Source organism: Tyto alba, unplaced genomic scaffold (genome assembly GCF_018691265.1).
Source record: "Tyto alba isolate M040663 unplaced genomic scaffold, T.alba_DEE_v4.0 Super-Scaffold_1, whole genome shotgun sequence".
Lineage (NCBI taxonomy): Eukaryota > Metazoa > Chordata > Aves > Strigiformes > Tytonidae > Tyto > Tyto alba.
Window position 1 is genome coordinate 21,067,542 of NW_024881261.1, and position 22,560 is coordinate 21,090,101.

The 22,560-nt window shown below is 42.1% G+C and overlaps 1 protein-coding gene across 8 annotated transcripts in view; it reads left to right on the forward strand.

Moving 5' to 3' along the window:
- Positions 1-22,136, forward strand: part of ARHGAP22 (Rho GTPase activating protein 22) — a 166,608-nt gene extending 144,472 nt beyond the window's left edge. For all 8 annotated transcript variants that reach the window (XM_033001799.2, XM_033001796.2, XM_033001794.2 and 5 more), the window contains 6 exons: positions 2,618-2,825; positions 7,009-7,141; positions 11,797-11,870; positions 13,640-13,761; positions 16,041-16,944; positions 21,230-22,136. In XM_033001799.2, the coding sequence (XP_032857690.1) occupies positions 2,618-2,825; positions 7,009-7,141; positions 11,797-11,870; positions 13,640-13,761; positions 16,041-16,944; positions 21,230-21,458 (1,670 nt within the window). In that variant the 3' untranslated portion in view covers positions 21,459-22,136. The remainder of the gene's footprint in view (positions 1-2,617; positions 2,826-7,008; positions 7,142-11,796; positions 11,871-13,639; positions 13,762-16,040; positions 16,945-21,229) is intronic.
- The last annotated feature ends 424 nt before the right edge of the window (positions 22,137-22,560 follow it).

Here is a 22,560-nt window from a genome sequence, read left to right on the forward strand (position 1 = left end):
GAGATTATGCATGCAGTTGTTCTGTGTGTGCTTGCATATGTGTGTGTCTGACACTGCCTTTGTCCTTGATATGAGTTAAGTTTTAGAACATCAGAACATGAGCTTCTGGAAAAACATTATCTCTGTACCTGGGGAACGCAGAGCATTTACCTCTTTTCCAGAGCCTTTTCTAGACAGGCTTTTTAAGAAACAGGGCTATGATTCAACAAGTAGAGATTTGAGAAAACAGGGCTGCTGTGCTGTATTTGCCCTGACATCTACGACAGCCTGACCTCCTTAAACCTGTATGTCTTGCATCTGGAAGAGTGAATACCATGTATCATTTTAAGGAAATAGATGGGTTTGGTGGGAGGAAGCCTGGCTCAGAGATTAATGATAGAATATGGGGTTTTTTTTTGTCTCTAAGGTGCACAGCTTGGAGTCTGACCCAAGCTTGCTGTGATTAATGCTGAAGGATCTTGGTTTGCATTGGCCTGTGGCCCAGGATCTAACATTCAGGTCAGAGGAAGAGGGAGAAATGGTCACTAGCAGAATAGCATGAAGGATGTTAGACAGGACACATGTTCCTGCCCAGCTTTTCACAGCTGAGGGGCCTGCACTGTAGCTTGCAACTCTAGTTAGCTGGATCATTCCTGTATGTATTTACTATGACAGGCAATGTTGAGAGTTATTCCTGCATGAGCAGGATCAGCAGAGAGACTGAGTTGAACACGCCATGGAGACTTCAGTTTTTCAGCTATGATCTGGATTTTGGAAGTTATCTGAGAAACTGGGCTGAAAAGGTTGTTCTTTCATGGCTGCCCAGCCTCTGTAAGTGCCCTGGAAACCCTTGGACAATGCTGAGCCCCACATACCAAGAAGTTCTGCTGTGCTTCATCATGACAGCAGGGATTATGTAATGACATTACAAAACAACCTGTGCAAAAGCAGGAAGAGATTCCCTGTCCTAGAAAGTGACTTCAGAGACACTCATCTCAGTGAAAATTCAAACAAATGAGAAATGAGAACTAGTAAAACCTTTACTCTGCAAGAAACCAAAAATTTACAGGGATAAAGATAAGTCACTCCCATGCTCCAAGGCATGCCCTTCTGCCAGGATGAGGAAGGAATTTCCTTCGAGACTCCTCATGGCCCTCCAGCTCTGATACTGTAATACAGTTGTGTAGGCTGGGGTGTAAGGAAGGTTTCTGTCTTCTGATGTATAACAAACTGGCAGAGGAAGGAAATTGGACTCTAGGATCCTTCTTGCATGTTTCATTCAGGGAATTGAAACTGATAGTGAAAGGTTTGTTTCGCTGAGGATTCAGCAGGGTTGGACTGAATATAGGAAGCTGGTATGGTTTGACATGATGTCTTCCATGAAGGACAGTGAATGGTGGTTAGGAAACTTCCTGCCAGGAGTTATCAGCCTCCCATGAATATAACACTAAAACAAAAATGGAAAATGTGGTTACTTGCAGAAAGGTAACTAGAGCCGTAAGGAATGACCAAATCCCTTGGCCAGGTATAAGCACATGCATGCATCAGTCTGTGGTCTGGTCTCATCTGAAATTGAGTAGATTCCAGGATTATCTCACTTACTGAGTTCTTACTACCAAAATATGGTTAACTTAGATGCTGTCCTCCCTGACTTCACCACCCCTTGTAGGGTGCTGGACTTAGGGTTTCAGAACACAACTCAGCAGCTGTCCTTTTAGATGAAGCAGCCTCTTAGTGGCAGGGATTGAACTAAGACCTCTGGGTTTTACAGCCTGAGCCATGTCTGTGTTGTTGAAAAGATCTGGTGCCAATAGCGGCAATCAGCAACTGGTATTGAACAGGAGATCCAATTTCCCCAGAGAGAGACAGTGGTGCTTCATACTTGGTGATATATGTCTACAGTAGATCTGACGAGTTATCTAGGCCAGTCTGTTTTTAAAGTATCTGATGCTTCTGATATTTTAAAGATGCAAGAAGTACAGAACACATGATTTAGTAGGAAGGGAATTTTGCATGCATTTTACTCAGTGTTTTAATTTTCATTCAACAATTTTAATGAAAGGAAAAGAAATAAAAATGCAAAGCTTGCAGGATGGTGGGGGGATTTTCAAAATAGTCACTTTTAATATTGACAACTGTATTCTGTCACGTTAGCAATCCCCTGCTAGCAGGATTGCTACCTTTTGGGCTGGGCAGCTGCAAACTGTTGAAGAGCAACTGTGTGACAGTTAAGAGATGGGTGCGTGCAGAAAGGAATTGTGTCCCATAAAGTCAGTGTACCCTTTGTTTTGGCATTCTTGGGACAGAAGATGCAATGGAAGTATAATTACTTAATCCAGATTCAGGACAGCTGCGGATAACCATAAACACAATCTTAACCCCACCTTCCATGTGTATAATGAGATATAAACTGGATTAGGGCAGAGGATAGTTTGAAGCACTCTTAAGCAGGAAAAAAATCACTCAGCGTATAATTCTTGGGTTTAAAAACAATTTTATTCTTCTGGGTCTGTTAGAAACTGAACCTTCACACAGGTTCACCCCTTCCATGTGAAGGTTTCCCTCATTGTATGATCTGAGCAATAACTCAAGAGGAGTTTAAGCTGACACCCAGATGTCTCTTGCTCTGTGTTGGCAGGGATCTTTGGACAGCGGTTGGAGGACACCGTACAGTATGAGAGGAAGTATGGCCAGCGCCTGGCCCCACTGCTGGTGGAACAGTGTGTGGATTTTATTCGGGAGCGGGGTCTTACAGAGGAGGGGCTCTTTCGGATGCCTGGCCAAGCCAACCTTGTCAAGGATCTGCAGGATTCTTTTGACTGTGGAGAGAAGCCCCTTTTTGATAGGTGAGTTGACATCACCAAATTCAGGGTGGTTTATCTGTGGCATGTAAAATCTGGCAGGCATGGCCTTGCAGTGGCTATCCTAGTTTACACATTCTTTCCACAACATCAGTTGTTTCATTTAAAGGCTTCTGGGGCTTTCTCCTGTGTGGTGTTAGGTGCGAAGGCCTTCATTCAGTTAAGTGCTTGAGCAGGGGAAGAAATTGAGCCCATAAATCTAGATGGGCCTTACTCCAGTGTTTCAATTTAAGCACATGTTGAATGAAGTGCATTGCTAGATTTGGGTGCGGCATACTCAGCAGTGGGTGGGATCCCACCGTAGAAATGGATATGGCAGAGGTGAAGTAGGTGTTTCACTGCTTTCAGATTTTGCGTTCTCCCTTGCCTCAACCACAGCGGATCTGCCCAGGTGCAATACTTGACCTCTTCCCCTTCCTTTGTCACCAGGCTTCAGAGTAGTCACCACCATCTCACACATGTTCCCTGGCTGCTATGTGTGCAATGCATAGAATTGGTCAGCATGTCGTAACAAAGCACTTTCTGACCCCAGAAGAATTCTTGGCCAAAATTATTTTTTTGGGTCCATGATTTCAGCAGCTGAGATGGAACATTTGTTGAAAAACTGAGTATTATATTTTGATTTTCAACAAAACTTGAGTCAAATATTTCTGAAATAAAAATAGCAATTTTGCATTTTTCTTCTCAGTATAAAAATACTGAGGTAATCACTCCTTGCCTGGTACAAAGTCATGCTAGCTGTCTTTCTGTCCTACTGACATGCCAACCTCAGGGAGCAGCAAGGGCCAGCTGCTCTGCAAAGCAAAGTGAGCCAGGAGCCCAGTGTGGCAACAAAGATGGCAGAGGCAGTGACACAGTCCAGTGATCACCAGGCAAATCTATAGTGATGAGACAGATCCAAGATCAGGATAGGTAATCTGTCTGTGAGTCAGGGTCCAGATCCGGATCAATAGGGTCTGTAGCCAGGCACAGACATATCTGTGAGGTAGTGGGAGTTGTAGCTCAGACACAGGATAAACGGTAGACACTCAGCTTAATATCAGCTCCCACGGGAAGAGTGTCAGCCCTGGCTCACAGCACTCTGTCCAAGGTCAGCAAGGGAAGGAGGGCAGCTCTCAGCTGAACTATCTCTACATTGGCCCTGAGCCCAGACAATCAAATCATCCAGAGGGTGGATGCTCTCAGGGCCCTTGCAGCCAAATCCTGCCCATATTCTGTAACTAGCATTTCCTTCCCTCATATGTACATGCTACCCAGAGTGAAGGTCAGCATTGTACTAACCTAAATAGTGCATTGAGAAATGGGCCTTGATCCTAAAAGAGGCCTTGAACTCCAGGGATATTTGGATCTAAGGCCATTGTGTAGATCTGGCCCAATCTCTATCACAGGTCCAAAGTGGAATCAGATCTGGGATCTTGACTTGGAGACCTGGCTCCATTTCTTTCTGGAACTCACTAGCAGCACCACTTTCCCAGGTGATGCAGGCAGCATCTGTTATATTTCCAGCACATTAACCTAGGGGATTACTTCCCCTGGACCTGCAGCTAGTCTTGACATTGCCAATAGTATCCCTGCCTACTGCTGCAGGAAGAGACAGCACTCTCCTGCACGGGCAGCACAGTGTTTGGTGTCATCCTGGGAAGAATATCCTTAGAGTTTATTGGGAACATTCTTCTAATTCTTCCCTCCTCTCAGCTTCCCAGACCACCCATCCTCCTTCCTTTGATTCTTAACCACAGACAGTATTTGCTCCCTAAATGGAAGTGTCAAATATTTAGAGATATTTTAATGAAAAAATAGTTTGAAATCATCAGATTGTCTCACTTTATATTTTCTTAAACAAAATCTTTGTATTTTTAACTGAATGTCTGTGTGCTCTAGTTCAGAATTAGAATTATCTTAATTCATGTGAAAGTGAACAAAGTTATTTTGTAAAACGCTCATATTCTGGAACAGGAGTATCTATGGAAAGAATTAATCAGAAATGACAGTTTCACTGTCATGTTGTACCTTAATCTAATCCATACTACTTCATTGTTACGAGGATAAGCCAAGCCTTCTGCCCTTCCCCAGCATTTTTGAAGCAGAAAGCACCTTTATTTCCATAGGCATTTGCACTGGCTAAATAGATCAGTGCTAAGTCTCACCTTTGACAAAGGCAATAAAGATCTCCATGAAGGAACGTCTGCGTTTTGGGTGCTTGATTTGAAATGTGATAACTGAAGGTTCAGTGCAGAATTAAAGGAGGCAAGCCTAAGGCTACCCAAGGAGTGTGACAGCCGAGGGCCCCCCCGTCATTGGTTTTTGCTCTTTGCACCAGTCCACTGCAACTTGTAGGCTCAGCTCTCTGGTCTTTGATATGTATAGTCACAGATAGTGACAAGGGCGAAACAGTTCCGCCCTGGCTAAGTGACATGCTTCTCCTCCTAACGAGCATAATTTTCTCTATGTGTAACTAAAACTATCCATGTATGACCTAGGATACCTAGGTAGTGTCAAATATTTTCTACAAGTCTGAAATCCATATGCTCGTTTCCAAATCTGGTGCAGTGAAAGGAATATCCTTTTTTTTTGTTGTTTTTTCTCTAGTTGAAGTCAGTGCTTTTAGGTGTCATTTGTGTCTACAGTGATCTTCCAAATGCTGGACACTGACTTGCACCATGGTGGATTGGATCTCTGTGATGACTGACAATTAAAATATTGATTTTTAAAAGAATTGCATTTCCAATTTGGATTTAAAATTCCTATGTATATTTTTATGAAAGGCCAGGTGGTGTTTCGGAAGCATCTTCAGCAGTCTGCTCCTATTGCACTTTCATGCCACTGAAAGTTTGGCAGGATTTCACATACCCTTGTGGATGAAGCAATAACTGCAGTCAGCGGACCTGAAGCTGCAGTCTGGGCTCTGCTTCTGAGCAATAGTCATTTCCACCATCCATGCCTGAAACTCCACACCAATAAGAGAAAAAAGGAATAACGGTACTGACCTCATTTATAATCAACTGAAGAAAACCACTATGTGAAACTGTGGTATTCTTAAGTATGATGGAACTGTTTAATAGGAATAGCTTTTTCAGAATTAGTACCAAGTGGTAGCTGCTGGTAGCTTCCTGTTGTAATTTTTCCTGTTTTGCTTTATCTGTGTGTTCCAAAAATGCTTAAAAACATACTAAGAAGAGGAGATTTATCTTTTTGATAGAGGTGAGGATTTGAAATTCTGTTGCCGCATGATTACTGATTTTTTTTTTTTCAGAGTTCTTTAAAGAGTGTCAGGGCAATGGTGGGTAGTGGGGAGCAGGTGACAGAATTTATTTAGACTTCAAATTGTCAAAACCGTTGATGAGGTCATCTGCAAAGATTAACAAAGTTGTACAACAGCAGATGTGGAATGAGGGAGAGGTATCGCCATACATCAAAAGCTGGATAGGAAATGGAAAGAGAAGAGCAGGTTCTTCTTCATCATGGGATCTGACACCTCAACCCCAACTTAAAGCAAAGGACAGAGAAGAGGATGAAGAAGTTCCTGGAGTGGGAGAGAAAAGCAAAGCTGACATCCCAACATAATAGGTGGACTAGGAAATGCCAGATACCCCAGCCTGGGGGATGAGATGTGACCGGCAAGCTGTGGAGCCATACCAAATGGCAATAGAGGGCCTGGAGGAAATACAGCTTCTTCCATTTTTTTCTGAATAATTGACCAGGACACTTGGGAGCCTGGCCTGTCAGATGCTGGTGGGTGCTTTCTGGGGAGAATATCAGGCAGGAAGGATCAGTGAGAGGATCAGAGGTTATGTTTGACTGAACAAGGGTGAAGAGGTCTGTTGTCAGTGCTACATGATCACTGTGCACTTGCCTGGACTGTATTGCTCATGTTCCTAATCCACATCGGCTGAGGAACGACAGCACCACCCTACCTTAAGCAGTATCATGGGCATATCCCTTCCACTGCCCATATTGCCTGAGATGCATTTATATTTTGACAAAATGGGAGATTTCCCTCATTCCCAGGTAGGCGCTCCTGCCTAGTACAAACATGGCAGAACAGCTTCCTTCAAACTGTGTCCTTTGTCCCTGTCCCCGAGATGGATCTTGATGCACCCCCAATGAAAGGCATCAAGCTTTGGGGTAGTGTGGGTTTCTAAATTTCCTTCCCTCTTCTCTATTGCAGCAACACGGATGTTCACACTGTGGCGTCCCTCCTGAAGCTTTACCTTCGAGAGCTGCCAGAGCCCGTCATCCCCTTTGCCAAATACGAAGACTTTCTTTCTTGTGGACAGCTACTCTCAAAAGATGAGGGAGAGGTCAGTGATCCTTCTAATCTGCCTTCTTCTACCTCAAAGGTTGTTCCCAGGACTCAAGGTAGTATAGCTTTCTTCTTATCACTCTTCAGTCCTGATTTAAATCAATGAAGCTCCTGGGAACCTTTCCCTGAATATTCCTGAAGCCATGAATTGGGCATTAATATTGCAGGCTCCTGCTTGAAGCAGGAACTTTTTTTGAAGGCAGTCTTGTAGCCTGGTGCTTCTTTTTTCTGAACAAATCTGTTCTGTAGCATAATCAGCAAGAGATGCAAGGTAGGAGATCTGGGTTCCTTTCTTGGCCCTGCTGTTGACTCATTAGCAAGCTGTATGAAGTCATTCCCTTTTTCTGTGTTTCATGTTCTGCTTCCCAAAGTTTTGGTGGATGAGATGTTGATCAGTGCAGTGGTCTTTGTATTTCTTAAAAGAGAGGCAGCACAAAAGGGCAAGCTATGGTATCCCAAAAAGGTGGGAAATAGTGCTGTGAATACTTTGCCAGAACTTCCTTATGATGTTCCTCTCTTTGGTTTCCAGGCAGGGAAAGGGGCTGACAGAAACCTTCAAGTCTGTGGCAATCATGGAAATTTTGATTCACTGCTTGGGAGGAGCAGGATAATTTACAATATGATTGATTGATCTGTTTCATCCATATTGTTCCTCTTTTAGTGGTGTCTGAGCTCTTTGCAGACTCTGAAGGCACGTCGGGTCTGGCCTAATGCGGGTGTAACTGTGCCACTTAAAACAGAGATTTAAAGAAGCCTTAGTGGTTGTTACTAGTGTCAGCTAAAGAAGCAGAGGCCTGAGGATTTATAAATTGCAGTCCACAGTTCCATCCCTTTTCTGTGTGTGGCCTCAATAATGTGCTCACATCTTTGTCTCTAGTGGGGGACTGTAAAAATTTTTCTTTACTGAGAGTCTGGGGTTCACCTTTAGTTAAGTGTCAGAAGGCTCTGGGGATATTCAGTCCTCCATGATGCCCACAGGCAGATGGTTTTTTGCATGCATCAAATGTAGCATATCTGGTAATGTCAACTTTTTATTGATAAATGGCAGGTTTGCTACTATCTATAGTCACAGGATGCATCCTCTAGCCAGCTCTGAGAAAGCAAATTTCTGTGCATGGCACAGCGTATTACCACACATAGATATGCATTTGCATTCTTGACGCAGCCACATCAGTGTGTCAGTGCACTAGTGTGTTGTCTTTCAGTAAGTACGGATATGTGTCTACTAGGTCCAAAACTGGCTCATTTTCTGCATTATCCTCAGTAAACTCAGGCATCTCTGCAGGGTGCTATGTTACAGACAGCAAAACAGTTGATTTCACAAAAAACAGCAGCATTTCTAAGGCAGTGGAGCTGGTTTCATTCTGGTCATAAGATGTGCAGACTGGGAAGCTTTGGATCCTTTAAGCACTATTGCACAAGAGTAGAGACACTGCCAAGTTGGGCAAACATAATTGTATATCACTGCTCAGCTTATTAACTACATAGTTTGCCTGATTTTGCCTGCACAGGCTGCAGCAGTTTGGGAAGCAACATCTGTGTTGGTTTTGTGGGAGCAAGGCCAGACTCCTATGACTTGTAGTGCAGTATTCTCTTTGGATTAGAAAGGCGATGAGGAGTGCTAGATAGCCAAAATGAAAGCTTACAAAATACGGTACTGCTGATAGCACAAAGTTGTCTTGTTAAGATGTTGTTGTAAACATAAACTTTTTTTTTTTTTTTCTTTTGGTCAGGAAAATTTGGAACCTCAACAAGGGCTGTTTACTTTTTCAGAAAAGAAGGTGGAGTGCACACACCAAGGGTGGAGAGGCTGTACGTGCACAGTAGCATGTGGAGCAGAATGTAGTATACAAAGTCATACCCAGCCTGTTTGGCCCGACTTGCCTCCCACATGGAAAATCCGCCTGCTCAAAAATGTAGCACAAAATGAAAAATGCTAAGCACAGAATTTCAAAATCCAAAGTTTAATTTTGAGAAAGTATTGAAAACAAAATGCAATATATTGTTTTAATTTGAAGTACTATTTTGTTTTCATTTTTCACTTGGAAGTTTTGAATGACTTTTGGACTCAAAATATAATTTTCTTTAGTTTTGTACACACACCCCCACCCCCCACTCCAATAAAAATGGAATTACTTAAGGCAAAAATAGACATTCAGATAAAATTGTTGGCAGCTCGCGCTGCTACACTGTGACCATAGATAGGAATTATTATGATGTTATCTTGGCCTAATCTCCATCTGAAGCAAAAAATACTTCAGCACTGCTCTAAGTTTTTCATTTTTTATTCAGATTACTGATCATCTCCATTCTGTACCCAACTTGTCTCTGGTGCTGGGATGCAAACAGAAATGTAGCAGAGACCTTGGATTATGCTGAGGCCTCAAGGTATCTCAGCAGGACTGAAGTGTTAAAAAACATTTGGTTCTGATCCCAGCTGGTTGGAAGGAGAGATTGAAAATGAAAATTTTAGAGTAAGAACGAGTGAAAGATCATAAAATCTCTAAAAACTCATTTGAATCTGAGCTGACTTGACACAGTAGTATTTTAGCCTTAACTGCTGCCTGCACTCTAGGGACACACACAGCAGTTCAGCATGCTAAGCACATGGCTTTGAGTTTTTAAAGAGAGATCTAAATTTGAGTGAACATCTGAAATGTGGCCGGTTTTCCAGTTCAACTAGAAGGTCCTAATAGGTGCTGACCTGTTACACGCATTGCAAAATCTTTGGGTTTAGGATCACTCTGTGGAAACCACGCATCTGTGGTAAATGAAACTTGCAGCATTTTCAAGGAGGTAAGAGTTATTACTGCAAAATACCACGGTGAACGGCAGTGCAGCGCCTCCGTTGCTTGCTAGGCTGCAGCCATAAGCGTGATCAATGCTATTTTCTAATTATGCAGCAGTTTCTAGCTTGCATTTTCCTTTACGCTTCTGCTGTGGAGTTACTAGGGTCAGCCTTCTGCCATCTGTTGGTGAGGTGATTGGTGGGTACAAATCTGTGACAGAGCTGATAAAAGCTGCAGCAGGAGAGAAGCTTTTTTAACTTGTCAAGTGTTTGTACCTTGACAAAAATGAAGATACTGACTGTGTAATACCACACTTTTAACAGAGCATGGATGATAAATTTTTAGAACCCTTTTTTTCTCTCAGGTAGCATCTTGTAACTTTAGGTCATGTTTCCAGCAGTTCACAACTGCCTGCAGTTTATGTTTCAAAGCTCACTCTTGTATCCAGTGGAGCTATGGTATTTTAGTTCTGAGCACTTGAAATACAGTGCGAAATACCATCCTGATTTCTGTATTTGAAATACAATGGGTTACAGAGCAAAATTCAAGAAGGAATTAGGTCTGTTATCTCACCTATTTCTAGTTCAAACTCCTCACTTGAAAACTGGATGACCTGAACAACTGAGCTTTACCTTCACATCAGTAGCAGCTGTCCTTGATTCAAATATTTTCAGAAGTTTAAAAAAGAGGATTGAGATTTTCAAAAGTGGCTAATCTTTATTAGTGTCTCTATTGTTGTCACTGTTAAACCAGCATATTTTTTAAGCCAAGGAATTAAAAAGGATTTACTGCTTTTAAGAATTGTTTTTTAAGTTTCACTTTTTATTAGAGGATTGTTTTTGTGATGGGACATATAGAATAAAAAAGTGTCTATATGTTCAGGACATTAAGGATGGCGGCAGGAATACAGACTGCTCTCTGGATCTTTCTGATTTGTTTGGACCAGAGAAATCAGGAAGATCTTGCAAGAGGATGGCCAACAGAATTACCTCCCTAACAGTCCTTAATAAATTAGGGAAAGTTTGAAATTACTGTCCAACTGCACTTCTTTGTCATGGAACGAGCTGCTTCTGGAATTTCTCCATCATTACTTAGTAGATATTACTCTTTCCAAATGTGTTTGGGTATCTATTTTCCCACAGAAGGTTTAGTCGTCTCAAAAAATAAGCAAATCCGCAGGGCAGCTTGCAGCATTGACAGGAACGAGGAAATGGTGCTTGGGACTGTGGAAGGACAATAGTTTTCTGAGTCAGAGGTTTTCATTAGATGATTTAAGTAGCTTCAGGGTTTTAAGTCATTCCTCCAGCAAATGTATCATCTTATGTTTTAATGTAAAGACAAAAATTTATGAGGAAGTATGTCATAGCTCAGAATGACTGCAAATGGAAGTAAGTAATTAAAAAGAAAGTAGTTGAATTGGAATGTCATTTAGTGATTTTAAGAAAATACTCTCTTCTGCTCAGTTGAGCACTACTGCAATGTATTTATACCACATTCAATGCCTTGAAGTTTCAAGCAGGCCAGGTGCTGAAAAGGCACATTTGCTGGTACATTTATACGAATGCCAGTGGGCAGGCTTTGAAGACTAGCAGGCCTCACTAATTAAGGCTTCTACATTGACCATTAAAGTTGACAGAAGGATTTCCACTGATTTTGAGAACGGATTCAAGTTCTGAACACTGGGGTTTTGGTAAAGCACAACACACTGGATGACACCTTTTTTAAAGCAAAGCCCCCTCACGTTATCATCTGTTACTCATAGTTTGGACTCTGGAAATAGGACTTTGTAATACTGAAGGAAAGTCATGTCTGCTTTGCATCATTTATATTAATAGCTCTCCTTCTTGTTTTTCCTGTCCCTCAGGGTACCCAGGAACTGGTTAAACAGGTGAAGAATTTGCCCCAAGCCAACTACAACCTCCTCAAATACATATGCAAGTAAGTGAAATTAATTAACACTTGGAAAAGTCACTAAGTTTTGTGAGGCTCAGTCTTATATGCAAATAATTTACTCTGAAAGTATGAATATTCAAACATCGCTTATATGTAAGTTACTGCTCCTATAAAACACGTGGAAGTGAATGTGCAGCCTGCGCGAAGGAAGATCCTGGTTTATTCAAGAGCATAAGCCAAGCAAATTGCTGTCACCCACACCCTTGACAGCAGGCATGAGTGATACTAACCTATTGTATTGTTTATTTTGGAAGCACTTAAAGACCAGTAAAGAAAGGCACTTTCTCCAGGTGCTGCACACTTGGAAGATTTGTAACACAAGCTGAGTAGCAGATGCAGGCAGAATAGCCAGTTTGGCCTTAGCTCTGGTTTGGTAGTGGGGTTGGAAGTGGCTTCCTCTTGGAGTACCAGAAGCTCTGCAGCCTTGTCTCCCCTCATTTTGCAAAGTGGGCTGGAATGTGTTTTGGGAGCTGGAACGGACCATTACCCTAGATACAATGTAGTGAACTTTATGCTGTATTCTAGTAGTAGACACAAACACTGATATGAAGTCCATGACTTATTCAAGAGATATTAAGCCCTTCCCAAGTGTACAGACAAATAGCGTTTCTGAAATGTATTTTTGTAATGCTTTAAAAAATGTATTTTGCCTGTTCTATAGCCACTTGTTTTAATATCTGAGCATCTCAAAACAGGAATGGCTGAGGCGCGGAAATATAATTATACGTGTTTCTAAGTGAAGGACTGAGGAAAGGAAAGGCAAGTAGAATTTGCTTCTGATTTAGTGAGGAAAACTGAGGATTCTTTAGTCTCAGCACATTGTCTGCCACAGGGAAAAGACATGGAAAAAATGGGAGTGCCTAGAAAATCATGCTGCAAATAAAAGCATTCAAAAATTTGCCAAGTGGTGCAGAATGACAAGGAAACTTTTTCCCTGCTAAAACCCATCCAACCATTAAAAAATTAACAATAGTTTAGGAAATGGAGTACAGACAGAGTGAGACTGTTCACTTTTGAGGCCACTGAGTCCTATTTCCTGCTATCGTAGGTTTGCATGTCATATAGGTTTTTTTACAATTTGGCCAATTATGTACAAGCTATTTAGGTGTTTGTTACAGCCTTTTTCTTACTACAACTCCTGGTGGGAGGCTGTTGCAAATTACAAAAACATTAACTGTTAGAAACTTCTTGCTGATTTCCAGCTTACACATATGGATAGCCAGTCTGTCTGGATTTCTTCAAATGCTATCTTTGGCTTGCACAGTCTTCTTCTTGTGTTGATGTTTGCCCAGATGATGTGTTCACATGAAGCATTTGGGCTACCTCTTTATCTGTATTTTGTTAGATTCAAACCACAAAGCTCTTTCCACAGACTGCTAGTTCTCGGTCAAGAAGATGTGTGAAATGTATTTTTACTTCTGTTATATCTGTAAGCGAAAACTGGCAGAAGTCAATCTGTGTAATTGGAGAATTCCTATAAAAATGTGAAAATCTGTCCTTTCATACCCAGTAGAAGGCTGGATCCCTAGTAGGTTGGTACTTCTGGCAGAAACTGGCCTGTCTTTTCTTGTTCGTACACTAGGAGGGATCTGGGGTTATAACTGAGTATCTAAGCTGCATTAGTCCCTAGAAGCATTTCAGGTATCAGGGTGATATAAACACAGGACAAAAATTGTTCCTGCCCCAGAGTGCCTACAGTCTGAGAAGTGACTTCTTATTCCTCTCCTTTGATTTTTCTGGGGGGGCTTTTCAAGGTTCCTTGATGAAGTTCAGGCTCACTCCAGCATTAACAAGATGAGTGTCCAGAACCTGGCTACAGTATTTGGACCAAATATATTACGGCCCAAAATGGAAGATCCAGTGACCATGATGGAAGGTAGGTGCTACTCTTGCGAGATAACACACCTATGTTTTGGAGCTGTAAGAGTATGCTGAAAGTCGTACATTTGTTGGTGGCTGTATCACTTGACTGCACAGTCAGCAACAAGTCAAGCAATCCCCTTCATCAGTGCCTGGGAGGGGATGCACCGGTCGGCCTCTACTACTGACAGGGGAGTGTATCTCCTCTCCACCACAAGGAGATGCCTCTGCCTTGTTGTAAGTTGTTAAGTGAAACTCTCTTTCAACCCACAGCTAAAATGAAAGCTCAGATGTTCTTCAGAAGGACCATATTTAAGTATCAAACTTATTATTTAGTATTGGTGCATTTTGGTGGTTACAGCTCCCTGTAAAAGGGCATCCAGTCCACAATGAAAGGGGTACTGTAGTTTTTTTTTAAGATGTAGTTTGTTTTATTTCAGATGTGTGTCCCACAGATGGCAACTTATTATAAGGCAAACTTCAGAGCGTGGCCTGCCATACTATAGTTGTTCAGGGACTTGAAGACTGCCACAGAGATGTGGGCCATATTATTAAGGGTATATTTGATACCTTCCCCTTAAAGTGGGAAAGGTACAAAGACACGGGGAGGAGAAAAAGGGAGGGCAGGAGCAGATTCTGGGTTATTCAGTATTATGGAGGTGTTGGGGTAGCTGAAACCTCAGTCTTTTGTGTGACGCTGGGACCTCCCCTAGTGGCCAGTTGGCCAGTGTTGGGAAGACTTCCAGCCTTGGCCAACAACGTGCTTTTTGTTCAGCTGGTGTGGGTGACAAGTTTGGGTTCAGTTCACCTCAGGCATTTCGTTATGCAGTTCAGCTGATGGCAGAGGTGCATGTACTGTCTGACAGTGCTGAGGTCTCATGGCCTCTCCTAATCATCGTATAAAAACAAAAACACTACACTAACCTGACCTGGAATTCTGTATTATCACAGACCTGAACTGTAGAAAAATGGGAATCCAGTGACTGGATTTTTAATCATTTTACTCACAAGCAACAGCAGTGGCAATTTTTTGTTTTGTTGTTAATTGAGGATAGAAGATTGGTTAAAAAGAAATAATGGAGAAGTGGAAAGACTCAATACTTTTCAGCTTCAGGGGAAGATGGATCCTCTAAATCAACTGGTATAGAAAAATAGTGCTGCCAGTGCTTAACAAAAAGCACTTTAATTTTGTGTCTCAAAATTTAAACCATTAATTTTAAACAGAAATATCTTAAGTTTTTCAGTTAAAATGTTAGGAATGCCCTTACCTCTAGAGAGGTTTATTTCTCTCCCTGCATTCATAGACATAAAATAGAAGTTGTAGGTAAGCTTAGTTCCTCTTGTTGAATGAGGCTGAAACCTCATTAATAATCTAATAAATTCAGGCTCTTTTCTTGAACTGCTGAGTATGTTAGTCTTACTTCTCTTTCAGATGATACTTAAGGATAGAATTACATGTTTGATCTTTTTAAGGTTTTTCCTCATTTGTAGGAAGTACTTTGTATTAGGTTTGGTAAGTGCTGTTCTCCATTAGTTTGTAATGGTCTACTCCACTACTGGAAAACAATGACAACTCATTTCTGTGGATTTAAATAATTGCAAGTACTTTCACTACATGCTGTACACCTTCTGCAGGTGCATGTATCATACAAATGTCATACTTTCTGCAAGTTTCTCCATACACTGAATGCAGCAGAAGGCCTGAGATGCAATTTATGGTTCTTCAATAAACACTAGCTCTGGGGCTGTTAAGACTATGAAACTGGGTGCAATGTAGTTGTGGAAACCTGCTGGTTGTGGAAGCTGGACAGAGTGGTGCTCCACCCCAGCGAATGGGTTAGTGTGTTTCAGGACCCAGCAAGCGTCTCTGCACAGGGCTTTGCTGTCCTGCATCGATGCAAACACCGAGATTGGTGCTGGCTCTGAACCCCGTACCTTGGTGTGGTACAGATATGCCCTGTTTTCCAGGTGTCCTCCTCCTCTGTCATCCTTAAAGGTGTCCTCAAGCAGGCCAATTTATGAGTCATTGCTAGTGATCATTTGTACTCTGCTGGGCAGCTACTTTCATGAGCTGGAGTGACACCTGCATCCTTCACAGTCCCCATTTCCGGCAAAGGGAATGATTTCAGTCCTGTACAGAAAGGTACAGAGCAGTTTTTTGTGCAGACCCGTTGCAGTGCGTGGTGGTCACAGGCCTGCCTCGCAAGGAGCTCACAGGGCATCTCTCAGACAGGGGTGAGAATCTGAGGTCTTCCATGTCTCATCAAATGCTTGCCTTTGTTTTTTTCCCCATAGGCACCTCACTAGTTCAGCACCTGATGACAGTGCTGATAAGTGAACAGGGTCGAATCTTTGCTGTTCCTCAGGCAGATGTGCCAGGGAGCCAGCTGGAAATCAGACCCGTGCGTCAGCGCAGTACTGTGGAGTGGATCTCTGAGGAGGATGGGGAGGACAGCAGGTCAGAGAACAGCGTTCCCAGCCCTGCTGATTTGCCTTCTAGCAATGCTGTGGCACTAGAGGCCACTCCTGGACCTGCGGTGAGAAACACTCCAGAGCACAGTGGCAAATTGAGTCAGCCTGCCACCAGCCCTAATAAAAGAGTGCAGACGCTGCCTCCGTGGAAATACTCCTTTCGCCAGCAGGGAGCACGGTCTGTGAGTCCGAAGCTGGGCAGCTCATCCTTAGATATCCCCAACCTGTCCTCCAGTGGGAACTGGTTGATGAATGGACTGTACTCCCTCCGAGGCCATCGCCGGACAGCCTCTGGGGAACGAGTTAAAGACTCGTGTTCTTTCCAGAGACTCTCTACTTACGACAATGTCCCTTCACCCAGCCTCTCCCTTAGCACACACAGTATGGCCAGCACCACCTGGTCTACATCATCATGTGAAATCTCTGTGATGGACTCAGTCAGCAGCTGTCCAGCCTGCCGGGCCAGTGACTCTTCTGCGTTAAGTTCTCTCAAAACTGAGTGGATAACTCAGGGCTCACCCTCTCAGAGTGAGGTCAAGACTGCAGATCTGGAGAACAGCATCGACAGGTTTGAAGCATGCAGCAGCAGCAGCAGCAGTGAACACAGCAACCCGGCTGCAGCTTCCAGAGACTCTGTCAAATGCTCTAGGGCCTTACAGAGCTTGGTGGTGGAGCTAAAGACAGAACTGAGCAAACAGAGGACTGAGTATGAGACTAGTATCAAAAGGTAATGTCATCTACAGGGGGACATGGAAGTCATCTATCAGCATTACCCCTTTGAAAAGGGGTGGTGTGGGCTACGAAGTGTATCAGGTTCTCAGACCTGGAATTTGGGTTTGGGAGACTGGAGATTTGGTTCTGCTCTTTCCTCACTGCTCTCTAAATCCAACTTTTCTCTCTCTGATCTAAGAGAGTTAAAAAAAAAAGGGGGGATTTCCTTCACATGGGAAACTCCAATATTTCACATTCCATGTTTACCTGTGCAGTTCTGATTTCCACTGAAATGCCAAAATCTGCTCTTTCTAAGTGTCCTGGGAGAAACAGCCAAGCAAACATCTTGGAGGGGAGGGATTCGGACCCAGCACAGTCAGGCCTCAACATGGAACTCTGTTGGTCTGTGCAGGTGCTGAGATTTATACCAAATCAGTCTGAAATCAATGGCTTCTTGCTGCTTTTCCCAACAGCAATATTCTTCAGGAAAGTGATCTTGACTATTCTCCCCTTGTTGGGGTTTGTGGTTTGTTTGTTTTGTTGTTTTTTTTTTTTTTTTTTTTTTGTTTGTTGTTTTGTTTTGTTTTGTTTTGTTTTGTGGTGGTGGGACTGCATCTCAGCTACAACTTTTTCAGCAGTCCTTTTGTGTTGGAAATTCTAGAAACCTTGCTTTTGATTTTTGATGTATTTGTAGTGGTCCTTTGCTCATGGCCAGCCACTGACTCAAAGTAGGAGCAAGGTGCTGCTTGTACAAGATGAACTGTGTAGTTCTTTGCCCACTCTGATGTTTACTTGCACAATTGCAACTGCTGGTACTGTACTTAAAACCTATGCTCAAAAAAATTCCTTCCAGTTTTCAGGAGAGATGTGTGCAAGGTCAGAGGCTGTAGGAAGTAGAAAATATTAATAACTCAGATGTGATATTTATTCGTGTAAGTTAGTAAATTAGGTTTTATGAGTGTAAGTGCTCATTAGAATGACTTTCAGGGAAGTATTCAGGGAAATATGCACATTAAATAGTTTCTTAAAGGAATTAGATAGGTTTTAATATACAGCTATTTGCAAAATGGCACAGTATGTTGTAATACAGAAGAATCGTCATTGGCCTGGGCTCTGCACCACTGGTTCTTTGCACTGAAGAAAGGCTGTCATCTCATTTTGTACAAATAGTTGAGTTCTCAGCTTTTTTTTTGTGTTAAGGTGTTAATGTTATACTCCTTCAATTATGAGAAGTCTGATAGCATTTATATGCTTCCATTTCCAGTCAGTCTCTCAAACATGCTACCAAAAGCACATATGACTTTAGGGACTGTATAGCACAGCATTAGGCTGTTTGATGTCTCTCTTGTTAAAGTAATTTCTCAAAGATTCATCTGAACTGTGATCTCTTCCACTCCTTCTACTCTTATGGTAGGAATTTCACTTGCCAATTTCCTGCTTTATTTTATGATTTCCTATGGTGGTGGCTTGGCAGCCTCTACAGATTTTCTGTCTCTTGCCTTGGTATGTGAGGCTAGAAGGAGAATCAAGGCCATGTAGCAGTTTTAGTGCCCACCTAACATTACAGAGTGGGAGAAAAGCTTACAACTGCCTTGTGTTACAAGTAGAAAAGCTGGTGAGAATGCCACCAGTTGCTAACATGGTGTGTTGTAAAAGGTCTGTGAATAAGGATGGTAGTTCATGGCTTATCTGGGTTTTTTTAGATGCCTACTGATGCAAAATGGGAGGACAAGGAGTGTGTGCCTTGCATTTAATTCTGCAGAGCTGCCCTGGCAAACCTTGCTGTAAGGACAGAGAGTAATAAACAGAAAGGAGACCAGGCTGCAAAACTTTGAAATGTGTTATGTGCATTTTTACCTTCTGCCTGGGGGAAGAGATGGCTTTCCATCTCTTATCAGTTCAGCTGTTCCAACAGAGTCTTCAGCTGTTGATATGAGGAACATCCAAGAAGACCTGTTCTTCATTCCAGCTGTTGAGCAGTTTCTAGCAAACACCTGCCTTCCCCCTTCAGCTGGATAGGGACAGAGAGCACTGTGGCTGGAGGGGAGGATGATAAATTGGCCAGGTCTCACAGGGCAAAGTAGCTAAGAGGAAAATGCTTAATGAACTAATAGTTTCATAAAACCAGGCAAGATGCAATCACTGCCTTTTTGTATTAAACAGGATGACTCCAGCTGTTCAGGATTACAGCCTGAAGGATCTTGCTGTCAAGTCTGAGAATTTCAAGCCAAGTTTTTCAGCTCTCAAAAATTTTGCAATGTTTTTACCACATATGCAACAATCTGCATGTGCAAAAATATGTTCCTTTTGAGACTGCATGAAAGTCGTCTCCTGTGGAAAGACAGGAGCTAAGTAGCAAAGAAGGGAGGCCCCTTAGCAGGAAGACTTTGGGCTGCCTCACTAGCTTTATTTTATTGAAGATAATTTAGTCCCCAAAAGTAGTAATTAGTTCCTTTACAATTGTACGTGTGCTTGTGTGGTTTGCAGAACTCTGTATGTGTAGCAGGGCATGTTTTAATGAAGGAATATGAGCTTTTTCTTGGCACATACGTAAGTGTAGGGAAAGCAGAATCAGTACCTGCCTGGGGCAGAGGTGAGGAACACGTGCTGATGGAAAAGCTGTTATTTCTCATCATCAACTGCCCATTTTCTCTCTCTTAGTCAGAGGAGGCAAGTTTTATGATCTTCCTGTAACCAGTCTGTTCCAGAGCATTTCTCCCTCAAGGTTAATATAATTATCAGGCATTCACTGTTGAGCTTCAGTAATTCATGTTTACGACATGGGACTCTTAAGAAAACTGGAAGTATCCTTTAGGGGACTATTATGTTGTGTATGTAGCAATGCACTAAGTACTGTGACCCTATGTAATTCAGAACACGGACAGCTAGTCTAGGTTGCTGTAACTGAGCCCTAAACTTCGTGGTGGAAAATCTTAATTGGTAGCTCAGGGCTGTAGGATGTAACAAAAATGTTACAAAGGGTGGAGAAGCATTCTAGCTTCAGAAGAGGCCTCATATTACAGATGACAGCTATCTGGGTGATAAAGTTTGCCTTCATCTAGATGGGCGTTTTTTTGCAGACATAGTACACATTTCTGTTCACTCATCAGTGCAGCTGCTGGTCTGCTAGACTTGGTGATCAGGGTGTGACTTTGTAATTTGTTGTGAAAGTTGTGACTTGTGATCATATTGCCATCCTTAGCTGTATGTGAAGGGACAATTTAAAGGGATGCACTGCAGTGCCTGCATAATTGCCTCGTGGTGGTCACAAAATGGAATTCAAACCCTTCTGGGACTGTCACAAAGGTCGTTTGTTTTGTTGTTGTTCAGTCTGTAGCATGCCCTTGTTGAGTGTCATTTACCTTGTCTAAAAATAGCCCCATTCAGTTTCACAGGGAAGTCAGTCATGCCAGCTTCACAACTGGGTATTTTGCTGATCAATGAACTTAAGAGGTGGTGGTTTGTTGTTTTATTTTGTTTGTTAGTTTGTTTTAAAGTTAGAGGGGGGTAAAATCTGTTTCTGAATATTCTAGTGATCAGAAATTCCTATCTGGATGTGCTCCCTCCTCTGTATTAACTCCACTAATCGATCTTGCAATTAGCAAACATGATGGGGAGGACAGCAACTGATGTGCTTCCTGCACTTGTTTCAAATAAAAAAAAAACATGAACCTTGTTCTTTGGCTGCCTTAGAGAAAAAGCTCCAAGTCTTGCATTAGAGGTTTGTGCACAGATAAATTTAAGGTCTGTTCTTTAGATTCTTCCTCATATGAAATGTTGGTTTTTGTAAAATGTTGTGAAAAAATTTTATTCCCCCACCCCCAATGTCAGTGACAAATTTTACATAAAATGCCAATAAAGGGATGGTGAGGAAAGACTGTGACCTCATTCTTACCCAACTTCCAGGGATGTTCCTCTGTACTGGATATCCATGTAGGGAAACGCAGTATCAGGATGAAAATACAGGTTAAAAGATTATCTTGGAATTATATATTTGAACTCGGCCTAACTGAGGAGGTAATACATCTCCTCAGACATTCAGTCTGTTGCCCAAAAGTAAGCATTGTTTTGTAAGTCTTGAGCATATTTTTCTCAAGGTACAAGTAGAGGAGGCTCCAGCTTTCAAGGAGTCTGCTGTTAAACTCAATATTAATGAAATGGCAATTAGTGCTGTCCTTTAAAACTCTTTGAATGAAGATATTTTAACTCTAAGTAGAATTTGTATTTATTTTATACCTATCAGCAGTATTTATCCAGGCACTTAAAAACCTCTTTTTTTCTCTCTCTCCTTTGGTTTTAAGAATTGAAGAAACCAGTGCAGACCTGAGGAAACAAGTGGCTAGGTTAGAAGAAGAACTGGACCAAGAACGAAAGAAATACACAATGCTGGAGATAAAGCTGAGGAATTCTGAACGTGCTCGTGAAGATGCTGAGAAGAGAAATCACCTCCTGCAGAAGGAAATGGAAGAGTTTTTTTCAACATTAGGATGTTTAACTGTTGGGAGTCGAAGTGCTAAAGTCCCCAAGTAAAACAAGCTGATGTACAGCATAGAAAATCATATTTCTGACAAAAACAGTGAAAATGCACATTTTGTTCTGGTATACTCATGTATCATGAGTAATTCCACAGTGATTGTGCTCTCGGTGACAGTTACTCTGTTGTCTTTACACATGTTGTAGTATTTGAGCCAGCTGGGAAAGACTGCTAAACATAAGGCTTGAAAGTTTAGATGTCAGATTGCCAAGAGTGGGCACCCTTTTTATCCACAAATCCAAAGTGTTCTCCATAGCTGTACTGCTGCCATGTTCGGACTTATTGCACCATCCTTTTGCTGGCTCAAGGACAGTGGAAAGTCCTGGAAGGTGGGTGGGATGGCCAGAACTGATGGACAGGCTGAGCCTGGAGCTGAGGGCCTCCTAGACTTGTGCTTGGGAAGATGCCAGTTCCAGTATTTCACCACATTTAATGTGGCTTTATAATATGGTTTTAATGAGGTGTTGTTTCTCTCTACTCCCTACATAAAGTTTGCTCAAATTTCTCATTCCTTAAAGTGGCATTTTTTTATGAAGATAACATGAAAACAAAGTCTACAAATGATCTGAAGATACCAAAATCTTGACAAGTCACTAAAATTGCCCCTTACCCATTGAACAGTTCCAGTGTTTCATGAAAATGCAACTTATTAAACTGTATGCGATTAATAATCAGATTGGCCACATTAGCTCCATGGAACTTTAAATATGCATATCTTGCCCTAGGTGTCTGGGGGTTTTGAGCCAAAAAGAGAACAGTATTCTCTGCAAGCAAAAAAAAGTTTTATGAGTTGATATGTACTGATCAAACATCAAGGTGGGAGAAGAAAGATTCTTATCATCAAAACACATCCAACTACTTAGGTTTTTTTATCTATATAACTTTAATAGCAAAACCTATGATAAGAAAAATTCCTGTAATGGGGGAGGACACTACACTAAAGGGGGAAGGGTGGGGATCTATCTTTAACCTTCCCAGGACAATTTACACTTAGCTGCTTTCTAACATTTCTCATGATACCAGTTGATATTTTTGTTGCTAGTTCACAGGGAGATGAGGGAACAGGAAGAGTCTCAAACAACCCATCAGCCCAAGTTC